Source organism: Globicephala melas, chromosome 1 (genome assembly GCF_963455315.2).
Source record: "Globicephala melas chromosome 1, mGloMel1.2, whole genome shotgun sequence".
NCBI classification, from domain to species: Eukaryota; Metazoa; Chordata; class Mammalia; order Artiodactyla; family Delphinidae; genus Globicephala; species Globicephala melas.
In genome coordinates, this window is record NC_083314.1 from 109,354,958 (window position 1) to 109,378,043 (window position 23,086).

Sequence of the window (23,086 nt, forward strand, 5' to 3'; positions counted from 1 at the left end):
TACCATAAAAGTATTTACCGAAAGCTGGGCTGGACAGCCATGGTACAATGTGATCTGGCAAATGCACAGAAACTGCGCTCCAGATTACACAGTAAGGCACTAATTACCCAAATGAAACTCCAGGGGCACCTTGGGGAGATGCAGTACAGAGAATTAAGGAAGGAAATAATTAGTCACAATTGCAGAAACTAGCTAAATACAAAGTGAAAGAATGCATGCAGCCTATTTCCTGCAGAGTACAGGAAGCCTTAATAAGAGAATATGCAAAAATACAAGAGAAATCCAAAAGAGAAACATGATTTCTACAAATGAATAAGAAAGGGACCAATCTCAATTTTAAATTACAAAAATGACTTTATTTTCTGTTCCTATGTACTACATAGCCAAATAACCTTAAGACATTGTATCATGAGTTTACACTGTGACAAATCAACTTTCAAGCATTTTCTTGACAGTCTTAGAGGTTTTGCCAGCATTTGACACAATCTGAACACATAAAGCGAGAGAAAACAAGCAGCAGAAGGAAAACTAAGTGACCACGTAAGGCATTGAGTTTCAACCCTAGTAAAAATGTTCATTAAACAGGCAGAATCGTATGGGAGAGGGAATGGTATTCAGCAGAAAGCAAATTTATTCCACATCCGAAACCACACACAGGGACTGTTATTTAACATGGCCGAGAAATTAAGTTGTTCGAAGTTATATACCCCTTTTTAAGGTCTTCTAAATAAAAAAAATTCCTTGGGGTGGGAGGAGACCCTCTTCCCTCACCCCAAAAGGAATTCAAGGATGTTACCTTTATCAGTGAAAGGCTCTGGGAAGATGGAGTAAGAGTGGACAGCTAGTTTGGAAGGATGGTATGTAACTGTATTAGAAGCATGTCACTGAGGCCTAAATCTGAAAAATCAATGGCACGTCTGGTCGAGACTGTCCAGGCTTTCTTACAATGTATCTGAATAGACAAGAAAAAAAGTGAGAAAATCTTACCGACCCTTGAGGCATTCCCCTCACTAATAACTGTGCTGTTTTGCTATGGAACCCTATGTACCCTGAGTTCTGGAGATCCTACCAAAAATGTGAATTGCTTGAATGGCATTATCACATTCAGGATTTATAGGAGAATGTAAATTGAATCTTACTTTAGTCTCTAAACACAAATGGAAATTGTTTTGAGGTTTATCTTATCTATTCACTACTACATATTGCTGACAGTTTTCATAAAGATGGATCATGAGTGTTCACTGTTTTAGTAAATATATCATTACTACTGATCAGGTGTTTGGTATGAAATTAGATTAGAGAGTAAAATACTCCTTAAAAAATGGACTTTTCTTAGAATTAGGAACATAAACAACAGCAAAACCCTTGGGGGAAATGATAACAAGAGATGTAAAGATTTTTTCTTCTCTTTCTTATAACAGAAATCATAAGATAGCATATTGCAGAAATGTGGACTTTCCTCATCCCAAGTAACCCAAGGAAGATTCCAGGTTGCTTAAGCCCCTCTCTATAAAGATGGCTTCAGAGGCAGATAAGGAGGCACCTCTAAATGACCAAAGTATTCACAGCAGGCTCATGTCCCAAGCCTTTCTGAAAAAGCAGTGCCTGCACACAGGATGCCATGGAAATTGTTAGAACTCATTACAATAGCTACATCGGAAACCTAAGGCAGAGAAAGTGGGTGAATGAACAATCAGAAAATTTACCAGTGTAAATAACAGGTTTCACTGTATCAAGAACATTTATATTAAAAGTGTTGTATTAAAAACAAAACAAAGTGAAAACCCAACATATAACTAGTTTTCTGAGATGTGGTCTTCTTAGGTGAGTTCCACTGGGATATACTTAGATGCTCTGTTTCAACCAGTCATCTCCGGACAACTATCTGTTCTACACTTAACCATTAAAACTGACCAGAAAGCATACTCACTATGGGTGTCCAATAGCCATAGGATTTAAGAGTACATATGATGCTTTTATATTTACATAAGCTGTTTCTCATGAGTCTTATAGAAGTTGGAGAAATAGAGCTAGTTGTTCCTTTTTAGCAAGAGCACTTGTAAAAATACGAAAAGGATTGGGTTAATACCCCTTTTAACACTGAGTTGATTCATTAAAGAACTTTAGAAAAGTCAGCAGTTCATTTACCTGAGTTTCCCAGTTAAAGGCTAAAGAGTAATTTAATGCTTTTCACTTAAGAATGTGAACAAAAATATACAATATTAAAAAGGGTCAGGGTCAGAAAATTTAGACTCAAGATGAAGTTTGAACATTTTGAATTTTTATAAAATCTAACAGAAACATCTATGAATTTTCCTTCCTAGTTAAACCATAAAGTCATAGAACTATACTGATTTACTGGATGTTATTTAGAACTTAGGTTAGGGGTCAGCCTGTGAAATCATTAAGAAAGCGAATCAAATTCTTTTGGCATTTTGAGCAAACTGTCACAAAGACTAATTATTAGTTACTTCAGTTATGAACACATATGAGATTATGCGTTAACACCAGATAAAGATTTCAGCATAAATATGATTTTTAACCTGAATAGGTCCCTTTTAAGGGTGATACAGAAAACAACTATAAATTTTATCCAGAAAAATAGTGCACCTAGTGTTTTACCAGTAGTTATCAAAGCTCACCTTGCAACAGGGTCATGCTCAGCCATGGACAACCTTCCAGGTTTGTTTGTTTGTTTAAAACAGGTAGCGCTATGTTTCTAAATATAACACATCGTTCATAATCAGGATCCTAACAACATTCTAGAATTGAATATTTTATCCTACAAGAAATATAACCATGTTACTATTTTAAACATTTTGTTTCAATTCCAGGGCAAAATAAACCAGCTATACAAAATCACCATTGTAACACTTAAACACAGAGCAGAGACAGCAAAGCATTTTGGTCTACATGATTCAATTATTAAATAAATGAAAAGCATCTCTTCCCCAAATCCTTTACCCCACGAAGTATCATAACATTTAAAACACAGTTGAGGTACATATATCTGCTGAGTAGTTCCCATAGCTGTATTCCATGTATGACTCAAAGTAGCATTAAACAAAAGTCACCAGGATCAAGGGGTAGATTTTAAAAGCAGCATCTTGAAACCCCAAACCATCTTTCTATTTTTCTTCGTTAAGTCACAAAACTTCCTTAGGTCAGACTAGGGTTCCGAAAACAGTGTGAATTTGGAGCATAAAACAAAATTCCCATGATAGGTAGCACTGGTCCTGGATTGAGGGCACAAATAGTGCTTTCATTTTCCTGTTCTATACAGCTTAATAGTCAGTGAAAACTTGTGCCCAAGACCCATACTATGTTGGATGTTTAAGTACAGAGATAAATAAAACTTGGCTAACCACCAGGCAAAAATTATTTCTATCTACTTAGCAATTTATTCACACTTAAAAAAGAAAAAAAAAAAAAGGAACAGAACCATTTTAGATGAGATACTTTTTTTTAAGCCAAAGAGAGCAGACCTTCTGTGCTTGCATCACTAGCATTTGCAGCAAGGACAGGCTCGAGGGAGATAGATTTATATACGTACATATACGTGGATTATTTCGTGTAACAGGCAGAATTTGAATAGAGATCCCCACTTCCACACTACCCAGAGGAACCAGTGTGCCTGCCTGGAGTGCATCAGCTCTTTAGCAGAATGCTTTAGTAGCACATTTTTTTTTCTTCCATCGGATGTATTCACATATCAAGATATCAAAGATGATTAAGTTACTAAAAAACAGGCTTCTGATTTTTAAATTTAATTACCTATTTTAATTAAAATAAATTAGCATTTCTAAGGTTGTTCACCAGTACTACATACAATATTGATATTAAATGGGAGGAACCTCTGTATTTCCTTTTCAATGATAGTTTTTAAATGTTGGTAAAAATGTAAATCAGTTAAATTATAAACGACCAATTCAAGCAAGCTGACCACGGGAGATTATTGTCTTTACTCACTTACAAAATCCTTGCCTAAGGATAAATAACTGTCAGGTATGTGAAAGAATAGAATTTAGGGTTCTGTTGGAGGCAAGGGGAAATTTCGAAAATAATAGTCTATGACAATGCCCTTATGTGAGTTTACACTCCAGAGAAGTGTTTCTATAGAATGAAATACTTGGCCAATGGAGAAGGCAGCTGGAATTAAAATAACTAGCACAGATTCCTTGGTACACATACAATGAAAACAAAAATAAGGACCCTGTACACGTGTAAACAAGCTAAAAATGACCTTGGCAAAATATCTTCATGGATTTAAAAAACACCAAAAGCATGCAACTTAAAGTTCCCTTCCCTTCACAAGAATGAACTGAAAAACCAAAACAAACAAAACAACCAAAACAAAAAAACAGACGGAACCATCTGTTTCTGTCAGTAGAAAACAGTAATAGATACATTAGGTTCCAGGACAAATAAAACTTTAAAATATTAATATTGAAAAAATACAATTAACTTTTTATTAAAAATACATACTCCTTACTCAGTCTTTGTGTACATTTTGTTTTGTGTGAAAAAGAAAAAAATAATAAAATAGGAAAGGCATTAAGACTATCTAATTATTTATACTGTATTTGGTAGAAGCATGTTTCAGTCAAACTTTATACAAAAATAAGTTATTCTGTTTTCATTTGCTCCCGGACATCAGAAGGCAGGGTTTCAAACAGAGCATCTTCTACAACTAAACCAGCTCGCTTCAGAGCCCGACAGTCGCCCAGTTCGGGAGGGAGAATTTCAAAGTGATTGCCTTTGACATCTAAATAGGAGAGAAACAGTAAATTTCCAATTTTTGGTGAAAGTACTGATAGGCTGTTTTTCCCAATCTTCAGAGTTTTGAGTTTCTTACAGAAATAGAGTTCATCTGGAAGGCTCTCCACTTTGTTACAAGTGATGGAAAAATACTGTAAACTTTGTAGAACTCCGATCTCAGGCGGGATAAATCTAATGTCATTGTAGGACAAGTCCAGGTATCGGATCTTGTTGCATAGGAAGAGGTGGGAAGGCAGCACCTCTATTTTATTGTGACTAAAGAAGAGGCGCTCCAGGCTGGTGAGTTTCTTTATGTGCTCTGGGATGTAGGTGATGCTGTTATGCCACAGTTTTAGCACTGTCAACTTTCTCAAGTGCTGGAAGCTGACGATCTCCTCTATAGACTTCAGATTATTTTCCTTGAGGTCCAATTCCTGGAGGCTCAGCAGGCTGAACACGGCGTGAGGAATGCGCTCCAGGTCACAGTGGACCAGCTCCAGCTCTGTCAGGTTGGTCATCTTCTTCAGATTGTTAAGCATCACCAGCTTGGTGCCATCGTTGTGTATGCACATCTTCTGGAGATGGCTGGAAACGTCAACCACTGCCTGTGGGATTTTGGAAACATTGCTTTTGATAGAGAGAATTTTAAGGCTTTTGAGATCCCGCAGAGACTCAAGGGTGATATTTTTGGAAATATCGTGACTTAGAGAGCCAACCAGGTAGAGCTCCTCCAGGTTCCGGAGGCCATACATCCAGGGGGGCAGCTCCCTCATATCATCAAACTTGACGCTCAAGACCTTGAGGTTCTCCTTCAGGAAGGAGAGCGCCGCGCTGTGGATTTTGACCGAGCACTGGTGCAGAGAGAGCTCCTGGAGATTGTCTAGCTGTGCGATGGTGGCTGGTATCATGACATTCTTAATGATTTCAAGTTTTAGAGACTGCAACTCCGTGATTTCAAAAACAGTGTCTGGAAGGCCAGAGAGCATGATGAGAGGCAATTCCAGGCGGTTATGGGCATTCGTCTGCAGCTTCTGCCTCAGTTTATCCGGAGTCCACTCGTTGTTTAAGTTCAGCTGCTTTAATTTGTTTTCACTCACTTCAGATAGGAACACTGCGAATCTCTTGGAATACAGAGGGTCGTACTGATCTATCATATGAAGCATAAAAGCAAAGTCATTTTTCACGTCTGGAATATCATCAATTCCAGTTTCCTGCCGGACGTACTCAAAAGAGTACTCCCTCAGAGAACGGTAGAACAGCCAGTATAAGGTATAAAGGCACGTCAATCCGTAGATACTTACAAAGCACAAGTAGCAAAAGGAGAGTTTCGAGAACAGGTGTGCCATGGTGTGATTGCAGGAAAAGTTCTTATATCCAGTCATGTCCTGAATGTCAACATTGCAGTCCACTGTAAATTGGACTTTGGAAACCAGGGCGCTATTATATGCAATGATGATTAGGAATTTTATAACCTTAAGTACAGTCTGACGAACATACATGGCGTATAATATATCACCTTCTTCTACGTGCAGCCTGAACTTCTTCACCTTCTCAAATAAAGCCTTCGCTTGCTCACCCTCCTTCTTATCTAGAGCCCCTGCAGTGGATTTGTCAACCACAAACTTCTCAGGAATTGACTTTAAAGACTGAGAGTTGACCAGGCCGCCTTCCGGACCAGACGGGGTGGCGTTGGACCTGCTCACGTTCTTCCTGTTGTCCTTTTCTTCTGAGTCCTCCCCAGACACTTCAGATAAAGCCCGTGTGGTCCAGGGAGAGTCAAAACACTTCCCCAGGATCGAGATGAAATGTTCTATTTTGGAGCTGGAACCGGGGAATTTGAACCAAAAGTTGCTACAGAGCATGAAGACCAGGGTATGGATGAGGACAAGGTAAGGGAAATACTTGGCGTACCAGTGGAGGGCTCGCTCGTAGCACATCTGGTTAATGAAGCTGTACTGCTGAAGGTCCAAATCTGTCTTCAGTCCTTTCATTTCCACAGTGACTGGGTTAGTGGGAGACGGTTTCGGTGGAGGCAGTGGGGTGGTACTGGCCACTGCTTGAGAGACATTCGAAACGGAAGACTGGTTCTGAGAAGCCTGCACTCTTTTTGGAAGGCAGATTATCTTGTCTTGCATGACCTGAAACAAAGAAAGAATATTTTCAAATTATATTACTCAAAGAGCTTTCACAATGTCATTAGTGCGAAGAAAGCAGCAATACCATCCAATAAATGTCCATTTCCTTTGCCTGGAGAATACAATGTTCAATTCCAGCCCCGAGATTTTTATTCTTAGCCCACATGTTGGAAAAATGAATCGTATCGATATATCTTTGTTCACCATGTCTAACTCAGGACACAAAACGCAGCAGTTTTTTAGGACACAGAACGATTCACAACAAAATAAATAGTTAAAGAACATTCATGTATTTTAAAAAATTTGCATTTCTTCTCTCACTGAAGCCTGGGAGAATCAGTCATTGGTCTGGGAAATACATCTTCTTATCAGACTCAGTCTTGAATTGGATGGCTCCCAAGATTGATATTAGTTTCTGTATGACAAGCATTAAAAGGAGGAAATACGGGAGAAATTCCCGTCTTTATTGTTTCCTCTTTTCTTCCTATCCATATCTTAGACATGCATAGATGAACGTGAATGGCTTTAATAAAATGGGAATTTACTAAGCTTTTGTAAAAACTATTTCTTCAGAGAGAGATGAAAAAATACAGAAATGTTCGATAGTAAAATAGTTATGTCTAAACTTGCTGCTTTTCACACAAAATATTACATCAACTTCTATCCCTCTACCAATGCTTCAATTTGTTGAAAAGAATATTAAGCCCTAAGAATGTCCAGCAGTCTCATAAGATTGCAGTTTGGGTAAGAGAGAACACATTCTTTCTGAAGATGAGGTAGGATGAGGCAAAATACTCCTTGAATCAACCTGGAGGAATCATCCCCAGGAAGAAGTACACGTAAGTGGAATCATCTGGACAATAAGCAAACAGTTCAGAGAAAGAATAATAACCAAGAAATTGATGGTAATAACATGGAACTGATAATGCAGGGGAAGTCTATTTGTACCTTATTAGGTCAAATGGCTGAAAATCCATAGAGTATCATGATTTTGCAACAGCAAAGCTCTTTATGTTGATTCTAGAAGTAGAAACTGACTCTATTACAAAGTAGACTACTATGGCATGAGAATATGACCATAACCTGGTGACATGGGAGATATAGCCCCATAGAGAAAAGTATTCACAAGGTTTGACAATGCAGTGGAGCACCCAACCCTTAGTTGAGTGTCTGATACATAGGAGACCATCAGTATTTGCTGAGAAAGTGAATGAATGTAGAACTGACACTAGTCCTTCCAATTCAGAGTTGCATAGGTGTGGTGTAGACCACACGTCTCCTAGGGATGAAGATAAGGATGGTGATTATAGTGATGACAGCAACAAACTTTCTGTTGTATTTAATATGCAATCCTGTTCCAATAATGTCATGGGTATTAATTATTTTAATTGTCACCTTCACCTGATAAGGCAGGCACTCCTTTTATCCCAATTTCACAGATGAGGAGACCAAGCCACAGAAAGGTTAAGTAACTTGCTTAATGTTATCAAGCCCAGGCCACCTGGACCCAGAGCCCACATTCTTATTTTATTTTATTGAATTTCTAGGATTAAACCAAAAAGATCTCAATTTGACTTTATCCTAAGTAACAAATTACCTTATATAAATTATACATATTTTAGGGAAAAGCTTATCTCTCCCCATATCCTATGCAGATAACAATGAAAGAATGAGGTTAGGGGAAGAGAGGAAGTTTCATTTATAAAGATTTATAAAGGCTCCAGCCTAAAAGATATAGCAGGGGGCTACTACTTACCATGTAAATCAAAAGAAGGCAGGGAAGAAAAACAAATGTAATTGCATTCAGAGGGTTCAGTGGCTACAGAGGTGTGAGAATGTTTGAGAATGCCTTCAAACATTTTAATCACTTACCTGATGTTAAACATGCCCACGTTTGTGGGCATATATATGTCTACTTATAATTATACCCATAAAGTATTGCCAATCCATATGTCAAATATTAGAAAACTTAATTATTTTTCCTTTAAGTTTAAAATAAACATAAAGCTTTCATTTTAATCTCATCTCAATGGGGCATCCTTTATATTTCTTGGAGGTCAAGCACTCTACCTTGGTAGTAAATAGTAAGAGAATAGTAAGAGAAAGTCTTGACAGATGCCGGATTATCCTGAAGAAATATCAAAGAGAAAAAGTAAGAAAGTCAGTGTTTGGGGCCATATTCTAGATGTTTTCTCATTCGTGGTCTCATTTAATGCCCCCAATAATCTGTGAAGTAGGCATAAGGTAGGGGCTAGAGACCAGCATGGAAAGAAATGCTTCCCCAGCACCTTCTCCAAGAGTGACACCTTTGAGCTAGTATGTTAATATGACATTGTTAATGGTGTGATGAAAATAGAGACGAGCTAGAAGGCAAAAAGGCAGGCACCTTCTGGAGGTGCTACGTCCCTGCCAAGCAACCAGGCGGCCCCATTACTGCCCCCTGCCCAGCCCTTCTCCAGGCTTGCTCCTCATGGGGAAAGACGATAAACCTCTGGAGCTTGGCTGCTACAGAGGATTTCAGGTTATGCCCTGCACCAGGGTGCCCAGCTGAGGGGCAAGTGTGGGCTGAAATCCTGCTTCTGCCCCCCTCGGTCAGCTGTTCACCCTCATGGGATGCCTTTTTATATTCTGCACAAAGGCACCTGACTGGCTCGCATCTGCCACGCTAGAGAGGTAGGTCATTTTCTCCCCATTCTACAGAAGAACCCAACTAAAGTTCAGAGAAGTTCAATCACTTGCCCACGTTCACGTAGCTAGGAAACAGCAGAGCAGACTAGTATATTTCCACCATTCCAGATAGTCTCTGCATTCCTCCGAGTTTCTGCTACGATGGCTTTAAGAGAACAGTCCAACGTAGGAGGGGAACACGTAGACAATCTCCAGAAGTTCCTCTCCGCCTTCTGATGTCATATTTCTTTCAATCTTCACAAAGATGTAATTTTTAAAATGTGCCTATTTAAATCCCAGGAAGGTAAAGACAGTGCTCTATTTTCCAGAAGCTGTTAACTACTCAGAAATGAGCACAGAGTAGAAAAAGATGCTGGAATTTAGTCACCACGAACAATTGCTGCTCATGCTGCCAAGAGAACACATCCTAAGAAGACTCCAGCAGAGATACAGCTCATAGTTGAAGTCCCAAAGAATGTGATGGCCGGTTGTCTCCCCAGGACTACGAAAAGGAAGAGGGCAGGTTACGGAGTCCAACAGTAAAGAGTGTGAGGACTTAAACAGTGAAATAGCCACAGGAGAGAGGAAGGAAGTTATCTTCCGTGGTTAATGGAAACTTTGCAACACTGAGAAGAATTGGGAGAAGCATCAATATTTTCAAAGGTAGAGTAAAAAAGAGAAAGAAGACAGAAAAAAATAAGGCAGATAGGTTTCTTTTAAAAAAAGAAAAGGGTAAAGGGTGTTTCTGGGGGATATCTGTAAATAGCAGCTTGTAAGAACTTGAAAGTTTCTGCTTCACCTTTTCTGCTCTTTTGAGAAGCTTGTCTAATTAAACCTATACCTCACTTCTTTTTGCCTTTACCCAGAAATTTAAAGATTAAAGTACAAAACAAGCCTTAAGGAAAGGCTGCAAAACAAATTGCAAAGGCATAATGGTAGGGTTCCAGGCTGCCGGTGCAGGGCTAAGGGAGAGTGCTTGGGGTAAGACCAGGGAGAAAGCCACCGCCCACATCCCATCCTACAAACCATCGAGGCTCAGACCATCACCACCAGCTCATACACACACATGTCATTATGACGAGGAATCCCATCCTTTTCTTCTAGGGACAGCCCTCAGACTGCCTTTGGATGAAAAAGCATTGAGACTAGAGATACACAGAGTCTTTATATAGAGGGAGGGCGAGAAAGAGGGGAAAGAAATGAGGGTAGGGGGAAGAGAAAAAAATTTAAAAAACAAGATGAACAAGAGAATCTGATCCACAATATAGCAAGGTGAGAACGTTACTCTCCTAAAAGCAGATACGAGAATAATTCTTTAAAAAAATTTTTTTTTTTTTGATGTGGACCATTTTTAAAGTCTTTATTGAATTTGTTACAATATTGCTTCTGTTTTATGTTTTGGTTTTTTGGCCACTGAGGCATGTGGGATCTTAGCTCCCCAACCAGGTGTCAAACCCACAGCCCCTGCATTGGAAGGTGAAGTCTTAACCACTGGACCACCAGGGAAGTCCTCCATGAGAATAATTCTTGAACGAAATCATCTACTTTCAAGAAAACATCTCAGTTTGGGAATGAGGAAGATAGGGATATAGAAGGAGGTGAGTCACTGAGGGCAAAGGTCAGGTGAAGCCAGGCAACAAAGATGCTAACCGCCCCCCACCCCCACCCCGCACTGTATTGGGATGAACAGGCTTGGAGGTAGGAGGAGTGAGTCAGCAGAGCAGAGAGGGGCTAGAATCGAAGGAAATAGCTCAAGCAACATGGTAGGAGGCTGGGGTGTACACTCATTATTTCTATTTTGAGATGTAAATACCTTTCACTCTTCCCTAAACCTTTGGTAAAATCGGCTAAATGCACACATACACCCCTATTATGAATGAATTTTGTGGAAATCACAGCAAAAATAGGACTAAATTTCATGCTTGGATCAAAACTGAACAGACAAGGAGAGTTTGCCTGGGATGCTAAAAATCTATAAACTGTTTCCATGGAAGCAGGAACTGGGACCATGAGAACCTAATTCTTCTATGAGTCCGTCAGAACTTAGGCCATGGACTGGAATTTGATCCAATATCCTCTAGGTCCTACGGAGCTGCTGACATCCAGTAACATAAGTATATAAAATGCTCCTCAAGACTTTACAGTGAAAGTTCCTAGAGGAATAAAAAATATACATGTAAAATTGTTCCATGTCTGTCATAATATCTAGGTAGTATCTCTGGAAAAGAAACACAAGGGTTGCAGTGATTGGAGAAATGGGCTCACTAAAGTTGGATTCATGAATTCCCATTTGCAAATTATTTTGAGATAACACCACAGCTGTTTTTGAAAAAAAATTCTAAGGTCAATGAAATCAACTGAAGTTCTTGCTTTTACTTTCTACAGGGGGATGTCTTTCAAGAGAAACGAAGTAAAATTCAAACTTCTTTAAAAAAGGAAGCAACCCATCCAAACTATGCCCTGAAACGCTGCTCAGATCTAGGAAAAGAAATCAAATATTTAAAATTGTAATTATCACATTTATACTAGCACAGAGATGCATTTTTAAGTAGAGTATGTACACTCTTGATCACATATTGAAATACCTCGCATGGTCAATGTAAACTTAGGGCCTTTTAATAGTAATCTTCACAGTTTTAAATCATTAATGTTCGTCTACATCTTTGATTGTTTATCTTTGATGATGGTTATTTGATTCTCAGTCCCTTTGTTAGAATCATAACACCCATTATTATAATGTAAAACTAAGATCTACTTAATTTAGGCAGTTTCCAGAAAAGGACTGCGGTGAGAAGCAGCAGGGAACAGTGGTAACATGTTGAAACAGTTTCACATTTGCATGAATGAGACACCAAAGGGCTGAGGTTCAAACCAAACCAAACCAAACCAAACCACTTAGCTTCAGAGAAACGGCTTGATATAACAAAAAGAGAGCAACATAAATAAAGGCCAGCTTATCTGTTACATGAGGGAGACATAAATGACATTGATGGCGGTGGTGTAGGACGTGTAGAACACAAGTGCTGAGTAGTTCTGCGTGTGCCTCAGGAAAAGTCAACCATTGTGGAGGCTCTGCTGTACGTCAGATATGTTAGAGATATCAAGAGCGATGTGCCCTTCCAGGTCAAGCACAGGAGAAAGACAACTGAATCAGTCATGAGTGTTGCAAGTGCTCAAATTCATGCTCGTCTTTCACAATGAACTTTATAATCAACTTTATAGTCTAGATCCAGAAAAAAAAAAAAAACTTGGTGGTATTTTTATTGGGATTACATTACATTTATAAATTAATTTAAGAAGCACTGACATCTTTATGGTGTTGATTCTTCCTCTCCATGGTGTGTGTTTCCACTTGTTCAATCTAATTTTCTGTCTCCCAAGAGTGTTTCATAGCTTTCCCCAAATAGATTTTGGACATTTATTGTTAAGTTATGCTTAAACATTTTATTTTTTGCTATTATAAATCTTTTTTAAAAAACACACATTAAGCACAGAAGGGAGCATCCTCCCTTCACCTTTCCTACTCCCTTGCCATTCCTTAGGAAGCCCTGATAAGCTTGGTGCGCACTCTTCTAGATCTATATCTGTGCATTTACAGAAACATGACATATAAACACATGGGATCTTCCTACATGAGTTGTTCTTGCACCTTGAGTTTTTCACTCTCATAGTATGTCTTGGAGACCTTAACACATCGGCACATAGGGATCTACTTCATTCTAAGGGCCACATTATTACATGGTGTGGATGTGCTATAATTTATTAAAAACATTCCAACGACAATGTGCATTTAGGCAATTTATTAAAAACATTCCAACGACAGTGCCAGTCTCAAAAAAGTACATGCTGCCTGATTTTACATGGCATTCTGCAAATCAGGCCAGAGAACAGATCAGCGGTTGCCAGAGGTTCACTGCAAAGGTTCAGAACCAGGGAATTCCTTGGGGTGTTGAGATTCTTTTGTATCCTGCGTGGTGTTACAAGAATTTATGCATGTTTTAAAATTTAAATAGATACCTTTTTTTGATAAAGAGTGCATTTTAGAAATGCTGTCTAATATTAACAGAGCTCCACTGGCTTTTTTCTGTTTTTTAAATATCCTTCTTTAATCTCTATTTTGCACCTTTGTCTGTGATTTTGTTTTATTTTTTTAGGTGTCTGTTTTATGTATTTTTTAAAAAATCTAAACTAATCACCTCTTTCTCTTACAACTGAATTTAATCTATTACATTATTTTGCTAACCTCACTCATATTGGGATATTTACTGATATTTGGATTTATTTCCATAATTTTATTTTATTTTTTTAACATGTTCATTGGAGTATAATTGCTTTACCATGGTGTGCTGTATAACAAAGTGAATCAGCTATACATATACATATATCCCCATATCCCCTCCCTCTTGTGCCTCCCTCTCCACATTTTTATTTTTATATATACCATTTCTTCCTTCTTCCTGTTTTCTGTTGCATTGATAACATCTTCCACATCTCCTGTTTTCCATCCTGCTTCAGCTGGTTGGGAAGGTGAAGATTAAATTTCTGTAATAAAGGTTATCTATAATTTCTCAAAACGTATACACTTAAAGCTTTTCAGAATCCCTACCTCCCCTTCCAAGCATGTTTTAACTACCCGCTGAACCATCCCGTTTTGTTGCTCCCAGAGTTTGTTTTACCTTTCCTTTGAAACACACAATTAAAAAAAATAATCTACAGTTGCTTGTGATTATTTACATATTGATCATGTGCTCACCAATTTTCTTAGATCCTTTATCTTGCCCCTGGGTTCCTTTTCCTTTTGATTAAAGTATCTCCCTTAATAATTCTCTAGGGTAGCTTTGAAGATTTTACCTTTAACCCCAGATCTTCTATAGTTTCACTTTAATTTTAAGTGTATGTAGATGAACACTGCTTGGTATCTGTAGCTAAGGATTTGACTTTCTTCAATTTTGGAAAACTTTAGCAAAATCTCCTTAAATAATTGCTTCAAAACTTGCTTCATCATTTCTTCCATTTGTTTCTGCAATTCCTATTAGATGTACGTTAGAGTCTCTCAACTGATCTTCCACGGGTGTGTGTTTGTGCTTTTTAATACCTGTCGCTGTCTGTGCTGGCCTCTGGGTAACTCAGAACTCTTATCTAATTTATTACATCTTTCTACAACTGAGTACAGTGTCATTATTCTACCTATTGATATTTTAAAGTTCAGTGGCTTTTTTTTTTTTTTTTTTGCTGTACTTGGGCCTCTCACTGTTGTGGCCTCTCCCGTTGCGGAGCACAAGCTCCGGACGCGCAGGCTCAGCGGCCATGGCTCACGGGCCCAGCCACTCCGCGGCATGTGGGATCTTCCCGGACCGGGGCACGAACCCACGTCCCCTGCATCGGCAGGCGGACTCTCAACCACTGCACCACCAGGGAAGCCCCTCAGTGGCTTTTTTATTTCCATGATTTCTAAATTTTTTATATCCATTTGATCTTATGTCATATCTACCTACTTTTTAATGTTATTTCTTTGATCACTCTAAATCTATTTTTTCTGCTTTTTATTTTATTTTTTTTGAACTTTTTTTTTTTTTTTTTTTGGTACGCGGGCCTCTCACTGTTGTGGCCTCTCCCGTTGCGGAGCACACGCTCCGGACGCGCAGGCCCAGCGGCCATGGCTCACGGGCCCAGCCGCTCCACGGCATGTGGGATCTTCCCGGACTGGGGCACGAACCCGTGTCCCCTGCATCGGCAGGCGGACTCTCAACCACTGCGCCACCAGGGAAGCCCTTTTCTGAACTTTTTAAAGTAAATGTATTTATTTTAACTTCACTGCTTGTTTTAAAACTTAGTTTCATCTCAAGTGGAGAGTATCAATATTCCAACTGTCAGTTCTGCTGAGAGAGTTTCTTAGCATAATTTTCTTCACGTGTTCTGGGTGGTAGGCTTGTTCTGAGATTGTTTTCTCTTGCGCACTCTTTTGTGGTTTCCTGCACCCAGCTCCCCAGTCCACCATTAGGGCTCGTCATGGTGTTTTGATGTTCCACTGTGATGTCAGGATCTCACAGTTCCAGTCAGGGAGACATGGGCAGGCTGACTCAGTTCCTGGTTGGGAGGCACCCCAGATGCACGGTTTCCTCTGAAGTACCAGCTCCAGCGGCCAGTTAATTGCCATTCTTTTTAGCTTCCTTTTGGGAGTGAGGACCTTTGGCTCCAAACAGTGACCAGGCTCCGGTCTCTTATCTTGCTTGGTGCATTTTTAGTTCCTTTACTGGCAGGAGCTGAGCTCCTGGCCGCTACTGCCTGCGTTTGGATGACAGCCCAGCTGTTGCTTCAGCCCCACTCAGTATTCCATTTGTGCTCCGCAGAAGTGTTTATCTTGTTTTTGAGTCCATGTATGCATTTTTGGTACCTCCTTTTATATTTTATCATGGCTATACCCGTTGAACACGGGGAGTGTTTTCAAGCATAACTCTTGCTTTACTATCTTTTCATAAGAGAGAGACAGTGTGCTGTAATATAAAACTAGTCTCAAGACTACCATTATGAAGAATCAACATTGCTTGGGTAGCGCCAAACAAGGTAAACCTGCAATGTCAAATTCCTCTCCCCACAAGAAAAGGCTGGATTTCTTTATACATCTCCCCCTAACAGCATATGAGAGTACTTATTTTCCTACAACCTCAACAATTAAGTACAATATTTTTTCTATGAACTGTAACCCCCAAATTATTTCTCTGGTTTAGACTTTAAATCTTAGTTATGACTCTATTATCACTGAAAGGAGTGAGAAAACTTGCTGCATATGGTGAAACAGCAGGCGTCGTTCCAATATGTTAATGTGTGACCCAGGGGTATTCTTTAGATTGTGATCTGTTCGTTTAAAAGATGGTGCTTTAACTTGGTTATGGCAAGTTGGATACAGACATGTAGACTGGAGCCACAAAGTGGCAGGTGGGCCAACAGGAAGGTGATTATCTTTTACCCTCCCTCCACTCCATAGATTCAAATACAACTGGTTCCAAAGGGTTGCACCCTGAAGCTGATTGTCCAGATTTGTCCCCAGTCTGATAGAACAAAACAAGCTATCTCTGCTGATCTGAGAGTGACCTAGCAAGAAACAGATCCCAAAGACCTATTCCCCAGGGCTTGTTCGGAGAGATACTAAGGACAGACTATCCATATAGTCTAAAACTATAAGGACAGTTTATAACTTATTGAATATCTACTTTATGCTAACCATTATAGGAAAATCAAGGAGGCATAACTAACGTTCTAAAACTTACGGAATATCTACTTTATTGAATATCTACTAAAACTTATTGAATATTTACTTTATGCTAACCATTATAGGAAAATCAAGGAGGCATAACTAAAAGCACTTACAGTCTCGTTGGAGAGACATAAATAGCCACATGAAAAGTCAAACAACAGTGCACGCAAGGCTGTATATATACCATGTGAATGATGTGGTAAATGAAATAAAAGCTAAGGCTTGCAGTGAGCGGAGAAGGATTCATGCAGTAGGAGCAACTTCATTTGGGCCTTGAAGCTGCTGGACTTAGATAGGTTTTGCGGGGAGGGTAAGGTCAGAACCTTGTGGGTTCCAGAGACAGGAGGCAAAGGGCTGCATTTGGGAAGAACAAGGAATAAGATTAAAAAGATGGGACCTCCCTGGCGGTCCAGTGGTTAGGATTCCGAGCTTCCACTGCAGAGGGTGCAGGTTCGACCCTTGGAAGGGGAACTAGGATCCTGCATACCGCACGGCGTGGCCAAAAAAAATTTTTTTTAAATAAATAAATAAAAAGATGGACTGTTGCTCTTCCTTTCTGAGGTAGACCCATTTCTCCTGGGAAAAGAGATGGAGATACAAGGGAAGGGAATTAACTTTCATGTCACTAAGTTATCAGTTAATGTACAAACTAATTATGTTCTCTCAGAAATAAGATGCTAGAAGACAAAGCATCTATCCTCAAGAGATGTGAGATTTACCTTCATCAGTGATAGGATTAACTCTGAGAATGCAGAATCTGTTTTAAGGCTAACTACTGAAAATATTTTAAGTACCAAAAAATCTTGTTGAGAAAGAAGGAACTGAAAAGGCAGGGAAGATGGTTTTAAAAGGGCGAAGATTTAAGTGATTTCATTCTCAGCAAATGTCATATTCAAAAGGCTTACTATTCTCCAAGTCCAATACATGTGTATTTGGGGGCAATCACCACTGGAGCACAAAAACAGGCATCCATGATCACCACACACACTGCATCACTCTCACTAACACAAACGAGTCCTTGTCTCCAGGGGAAATGGAAAAGCATAACTGCAAGGGTGTGGCATCATTTCCTGCCTGCTGTGCACATGGTATCTTTCTTCTTTAATGACAATGTTTAAAACTCATGTGTTGGTCAGGAAATAACACCCTGCGTATGGAGGAAGTTTAGACCCAGAGAGTAAAGAGAGAAAGAGAGCGAGCAGTCTAGAGATAATTGACAAACTTTCAGATGTTTATTAATAAACACAAGGGCTGAGTAAAAAGTCTGTTTTTATTGGTTGCTCATTTCCTCAATAGCAACAGGAAAAGGAGAGGCACAAGATCATACCCTGGCACCTCTGGGGCATGAAGGCAATGTCCTAGGGAAAAAAATCGAAGGGGTTGGAGGGGTGAGCTGATTAAAACTTAGATTTTTGAATTAACGAATTCTCTTGGTGATAAGGTATAACAACACTACACTTGCTATAGGATTCATCTGTACATGATTAAAAACCAGACATCAAGCAAATCTTCTCTAGTGAAGCATCATCAGAAATTTCTCTGCTTGAGGAACATAAAATGCCACCAGTCTGGTGGAAGAATTAAACATTGAAAAAGTTAAAGCATAATTACCCGAGTCATTACTATACATTAACAGAACAAAAGTATACAGTTAACTGGAGCAGTTTTTAAGTACTGATTTTCCCTCTATCGTAGTACCTGTGGAAACACAGTGTAATTGGCTATTATCATTTTACCTCCTAGACCAATAAGCTCTCTAAAGGCAAGCTCCAACCTTGTTGACGCTGCCTGGCACAAAGTAAGTATGTACTAAATATGAGGTGAATAAACACATACTGTGCCCCCTCCCCAAAGGAAAACAAACCGCAACAACGGCAAGTACACACATGTATAAAATCAGATGCCAGTGAACATCTGGAAAAATTGGCCTTAGCTACCTTCCTCTGAGATGAAACAGCTCACTTCACACAACCTCCAAATTGCCAAGTGATGTCAGCCTAGTGATTCCTAAAGCCGGAGCTAAGTGCTGACTCATTGAAGGTACACAAAGAGAGTGCCAGATTTGGGAGGCACAACCTATTCATTTCATTTCCAAGTGAAAGAAGAAACCATCACACCTACTTTAGGATCCTGTATGCATTTTGATACCTCTCTTAATAAAGGCAATTCTCCTACCACTATGAATATACAGACACTGACTTTTCGAGGGTAAGGATGACTATACATACTATGAATGTGAATTTTTTTTAAACCCTTGGTCAGCCTGAGACTTTCCAGCCATCAAGGATGCTTTCGTTTCCTGTAGCTTGTATTTTAGTTGTATCTATGTTATGTTTTCGTCTCCTTTCTTTTGAGAAAAGCTTCTCCAGGACACAAAAAAAGAAAAGAAAAATGAAGGAGTGGATGAGATTCAAAACTGTCTTCATTTTGCTTCATGGCATTTTCCCATAAGCCAAGTAGACTAATGAATTATTTAATCCATGGCAATTTTTTTTTTTTTTCGGTACGCGGGCCTCTCACTGTTCCGGCCTCTCCCGTTGCGGAGCACACGCTCCGGACGCGCAGGCCCAGCGGCCATGGCTCACGGGCCCAGCCGCTCCGCGGCATGTGGGATCTTCCCGGACCGGGGCACGAACCCGTGTCCCCTGCATCAGCAGGCGGACTCTCAACCACTGCGCCACCAGGGAAGCCCGATCCATGGCAATATAAGATCTAAGTGGAAAGCATCCATTTCAAAGTCAAACCATGCGAGAAAATTCAGTGCATATACAAAAACTATGGATAAACATTAGGAACATATTGTTAGTGATTCATAACCAAGACAATTTGTTTCTGGTGCTTAAAATTTTGAAATATTTATAATTATGCTCTTGAAATAAGAAAAAGCTCTGAAGCAACCCCCAGGGACTGAAACCATAGTTCTATACTCAACTGACTTATCTCTGGACACCCTGCAGTTCACTGATAAATCTGTGAGCAGTAGTAAGATAAAAGAAATTGGGAGAGTCCCGGAGAAACATAAATCCTCTGGACTATCCACACCAATGTACAAACAGCACAAAGATACAGAATTCTAACACTGGAATCATACAAATAAACAAAAAAGTATTAAAAGAATCTTTTTTAAAAAAGATCATTTATTTTAGAAATTTTCTATAGTAATCAAAGAATAATTTGCTCTAGTACTCGGCAAGTGAATGCTGTCAACTGCCAGGCTGTGGTAGCTGTACCTTGTTATGACAAGAAGACTTGTAGGTAAGGTAAGAGTCATGACACTTTATCATTTAGGTGTGGTGGAAGGTAGGAGAATTTTTTTCCCAGCCATTATGCTTTTTGGAAGTTAAGCTATTCTGGACTGCAGAAATACCATTAATTTGGTTCCACACATTCCAAGCGAATAGATCTTTTACCATATAAGGTGAATTTCAGTTATGGATTTTTCCTTTTTTCTGACTCATCTAGATGGCTGATCTCTGGGCAGGACTCAAGACTCTTCTTTGTTCCTCCTTACTTCTTTCTAGAAGGAGGGCTAGTAGACATGGCAACATTTAAGGAGTAGTATTAAACCTTGGTGCTCATAAGGGGTTAAGGCTCTGAGTTCAAGCAGGGGATCTCTTGGAATTAGTTTGTTTGGAGTCTCTTTTTAGAGCTCCTCTTAGAAGCCATCACTTTGAAGTCTCTCTTCTTCCTTGAAGTTGATGTGATAGGGTGGGTCTGGAGCTGCCCCTCTCTTGGAAGTGGATTATACCCTAGGAGGGCCAGGGGAGGATAGCTCACATAAGCTCTCCTCTTGGCTTTAGGGAGAATCAATAGTCAATTCCCTCCTCTCCACCCCTTCCTCACCCTGTCTCTTCCTTGCCCAGGTTCCCCTTTTCTTCATCTGGGCACAGAGATTAAAGTACAGGGAAAGAGGGTAAGGAGGCTTCCTGTGCTTCCTCCAGCTTCTGGTCCAGGTCTTCAGCACTTAGGCAGAGGAAGTCCTTGTGACTTAAGCGAGTTCTGGCCTAGCTCACCAGGAGAGTGATAGTGAGGTTTGGGGCCAGAGCTTAGTTTTCATTAAATGTGCTTTTGCCTGTCTTGTCCTCTGTCTATATAGCTCCTGCAGATCCTCTGGGAGAGGAAGGCAGATAGCTGTGGGAGGGAAGAATTGGGCATGTGGACCTTGATCTCAGACTTCTCTCAATCAGAGGCCCAACTCATCACACCTGTGACATATGGAAATGCCCCAGATGAAGAGAAGGCATTTGAAGTCTGTAGTTTAAAAGACTAAAAATAATAAATTTCTATTTTACCATCATTTTTTTTCTTATCTGTGAAGTGGAAATGATGCCAAGCCTGCTCCTTTAATAAAACTGGCTCAGAAAGGCCATGTATTTTACCCAAAATCACATGGCAGAGTCCATGCTTTCTGCTTGAAGCTCTGGGGAAAGATTTAACTCTTCTCTTTAATTTACTTGACCTAGCTGAAGTTATAAAAATTAACCAAGATTTTATATTTCCGCTGAGCATATGAGGTTCCTTACAAGGTAAAATGATGATGTAGCTGATGGCCTGCTTATTAGACAGAAGATTTGTGGCGGATACTGCAGAATTTCTAAAAATATTAAGTTAAGAAACTGACCAGTACAATGATACACAAAAGTGATTCAGAAAGGGATCTCTACAACATTGTCTCGTCATGCATTAGGTATTTTCTGAGTCCAGTATCCAGCACCAACATTTTAAAACTTAACATCAACATCCCAAAACATAAGCTAATGTATTGGAATTTAAGATTACACAGCCTTAGCTTTAGGTATCGGTGCAAAGAATCTCACTAGCTCTTAAGACTAATATACCTTGAGTAGGGAGATGCCAACTCAAATTTAAAGTAGCTAACTCTAATATTGCCAGTTAGCATAGTTTATTTCTTAGGAGGGCTAAAGATTTAAACTTGCTGTTACATGATGAACAGTCATGTGTACATTTAAAAGCCTTTACTCCTTTATTCTTAGAAATAAAGTGCTGTTACATCTAAAAAGCTGAAAGTCTTATTTGCTAGACACGTCCATGTGGACATTTGCCCCACAAGTCTTATTCTTTGTAACACACCACAACACATTTTTTTTTTCAGGAATATAATTTAAACCATCCTACCTAGAATATCAAGAAACGTGATTTCCCCAGGTAGACTTAACTATCCTTCCTCTTTTGCAGCTATTGCAATATATGGTCATTGCAATACGAACACACACACACACACACACACACACACACACACACACACACACACCCCGCAGCAATTATCTTCTGTTTTAGAAGGATGTATGTGAATGTCCATCTTTGCAACAGTTTAAACAACTTCAGGTCCAAGACCAAGTTTTGTGTTGTCAGAACTTAGCACAGTGCCTATAACATCGCATACTGAATAAACTGGTACAATGAATGAATGTGTTATTTTGCTTCTCCAACTATTCCTTAAGCTCCTTTGGGGCAGAGATGGAGCCTTAAATTACTTTTTATTCCCAATAATACCTAACAGTGCTGGGAACCTAGTCAACATTCAATAAATATGCACTGATTTATCTGCAGTTTCACAGCAAAAATTTCATTAAACAGAACACTTCTTGCTATCACCAAATACACTCTAGTAGAAACTAGATATTAATCCGTCGAGGAAGCTATAAAAGATTTCTATACTGGATGAGAACTTATACTAAATCACCTCTAAATTCGTTTCCAATTCTGAAATCCTATTATTTTTATTTTTAAAAGACATTTAACTAGTGCAGGATTATAACCTTCTTAGATTAGAATAAACAAATATCATGAAAATATCACCATGACTCAGAAACCACTAAATTTTAAACGAATTTTTAAAAATCTCCAAAAGACTAAAGCATACTAAATAGTTAATGAACATTAGCAAGCCCTCAAAAGTTCATTTGAAAACTCATTGTTTAGAAAGAAGAAACCATTTTCCCACAAAACAACACGGAGGTTTTTAGACTCTCAGGGCAGTTCATAAAATCTATTCCATGGGTACAAGATCAAGTACTAATACTGTTACAGAACTCAATCAACACTCATAATGTGGTTTATTTGGGGATGCCCGAAATATTCTTCTCCATACGACATCTGTATGAATGGGCAATCATCTGGGTAAGAAAAACCTGGTTTTCACCGTGGCATTCAACTTTATTATAAAACAACCACGTATGGCCAAAACATAAATTCTCAGTTCTGTAAAAATATACTTCATTGGTCTCACTGAAATGATTCTGTAACTTGC

At 39.3% G+C, this 23,086-nt stretch overlaps 1 protein-coding gene across 3 annotated transcripts in view; it reads right to left on the reverse strand.

The window, feature by feature from the left end:
• Positions 1 to 349: 349 nt before the first annotated feature.
• The window catches only part of LRRC8C (leucine rich repeat containing 8 VRAC subunit C), a 91,692-nt gene continuing 68,955 nt past the window's right edge, over positions 350 to 23,086 (reverse strand). For all 3 annotated transcript variants that reach the window (XM_030868609.3, XM_060303065.2, XM_030868610.3), the window contains exon 3: positions 350 to 6,896. In XM_030868609.3, the coding sequence (XP_030724469.1) occupies positions 4,626 to 6,896 (2,271 nt within the window). In that variant the 3' untranslated portion in view covers positions 350 to 4,625. The remainder of the gene's footprint in view (positions 6,897 to 23,086) is intronic.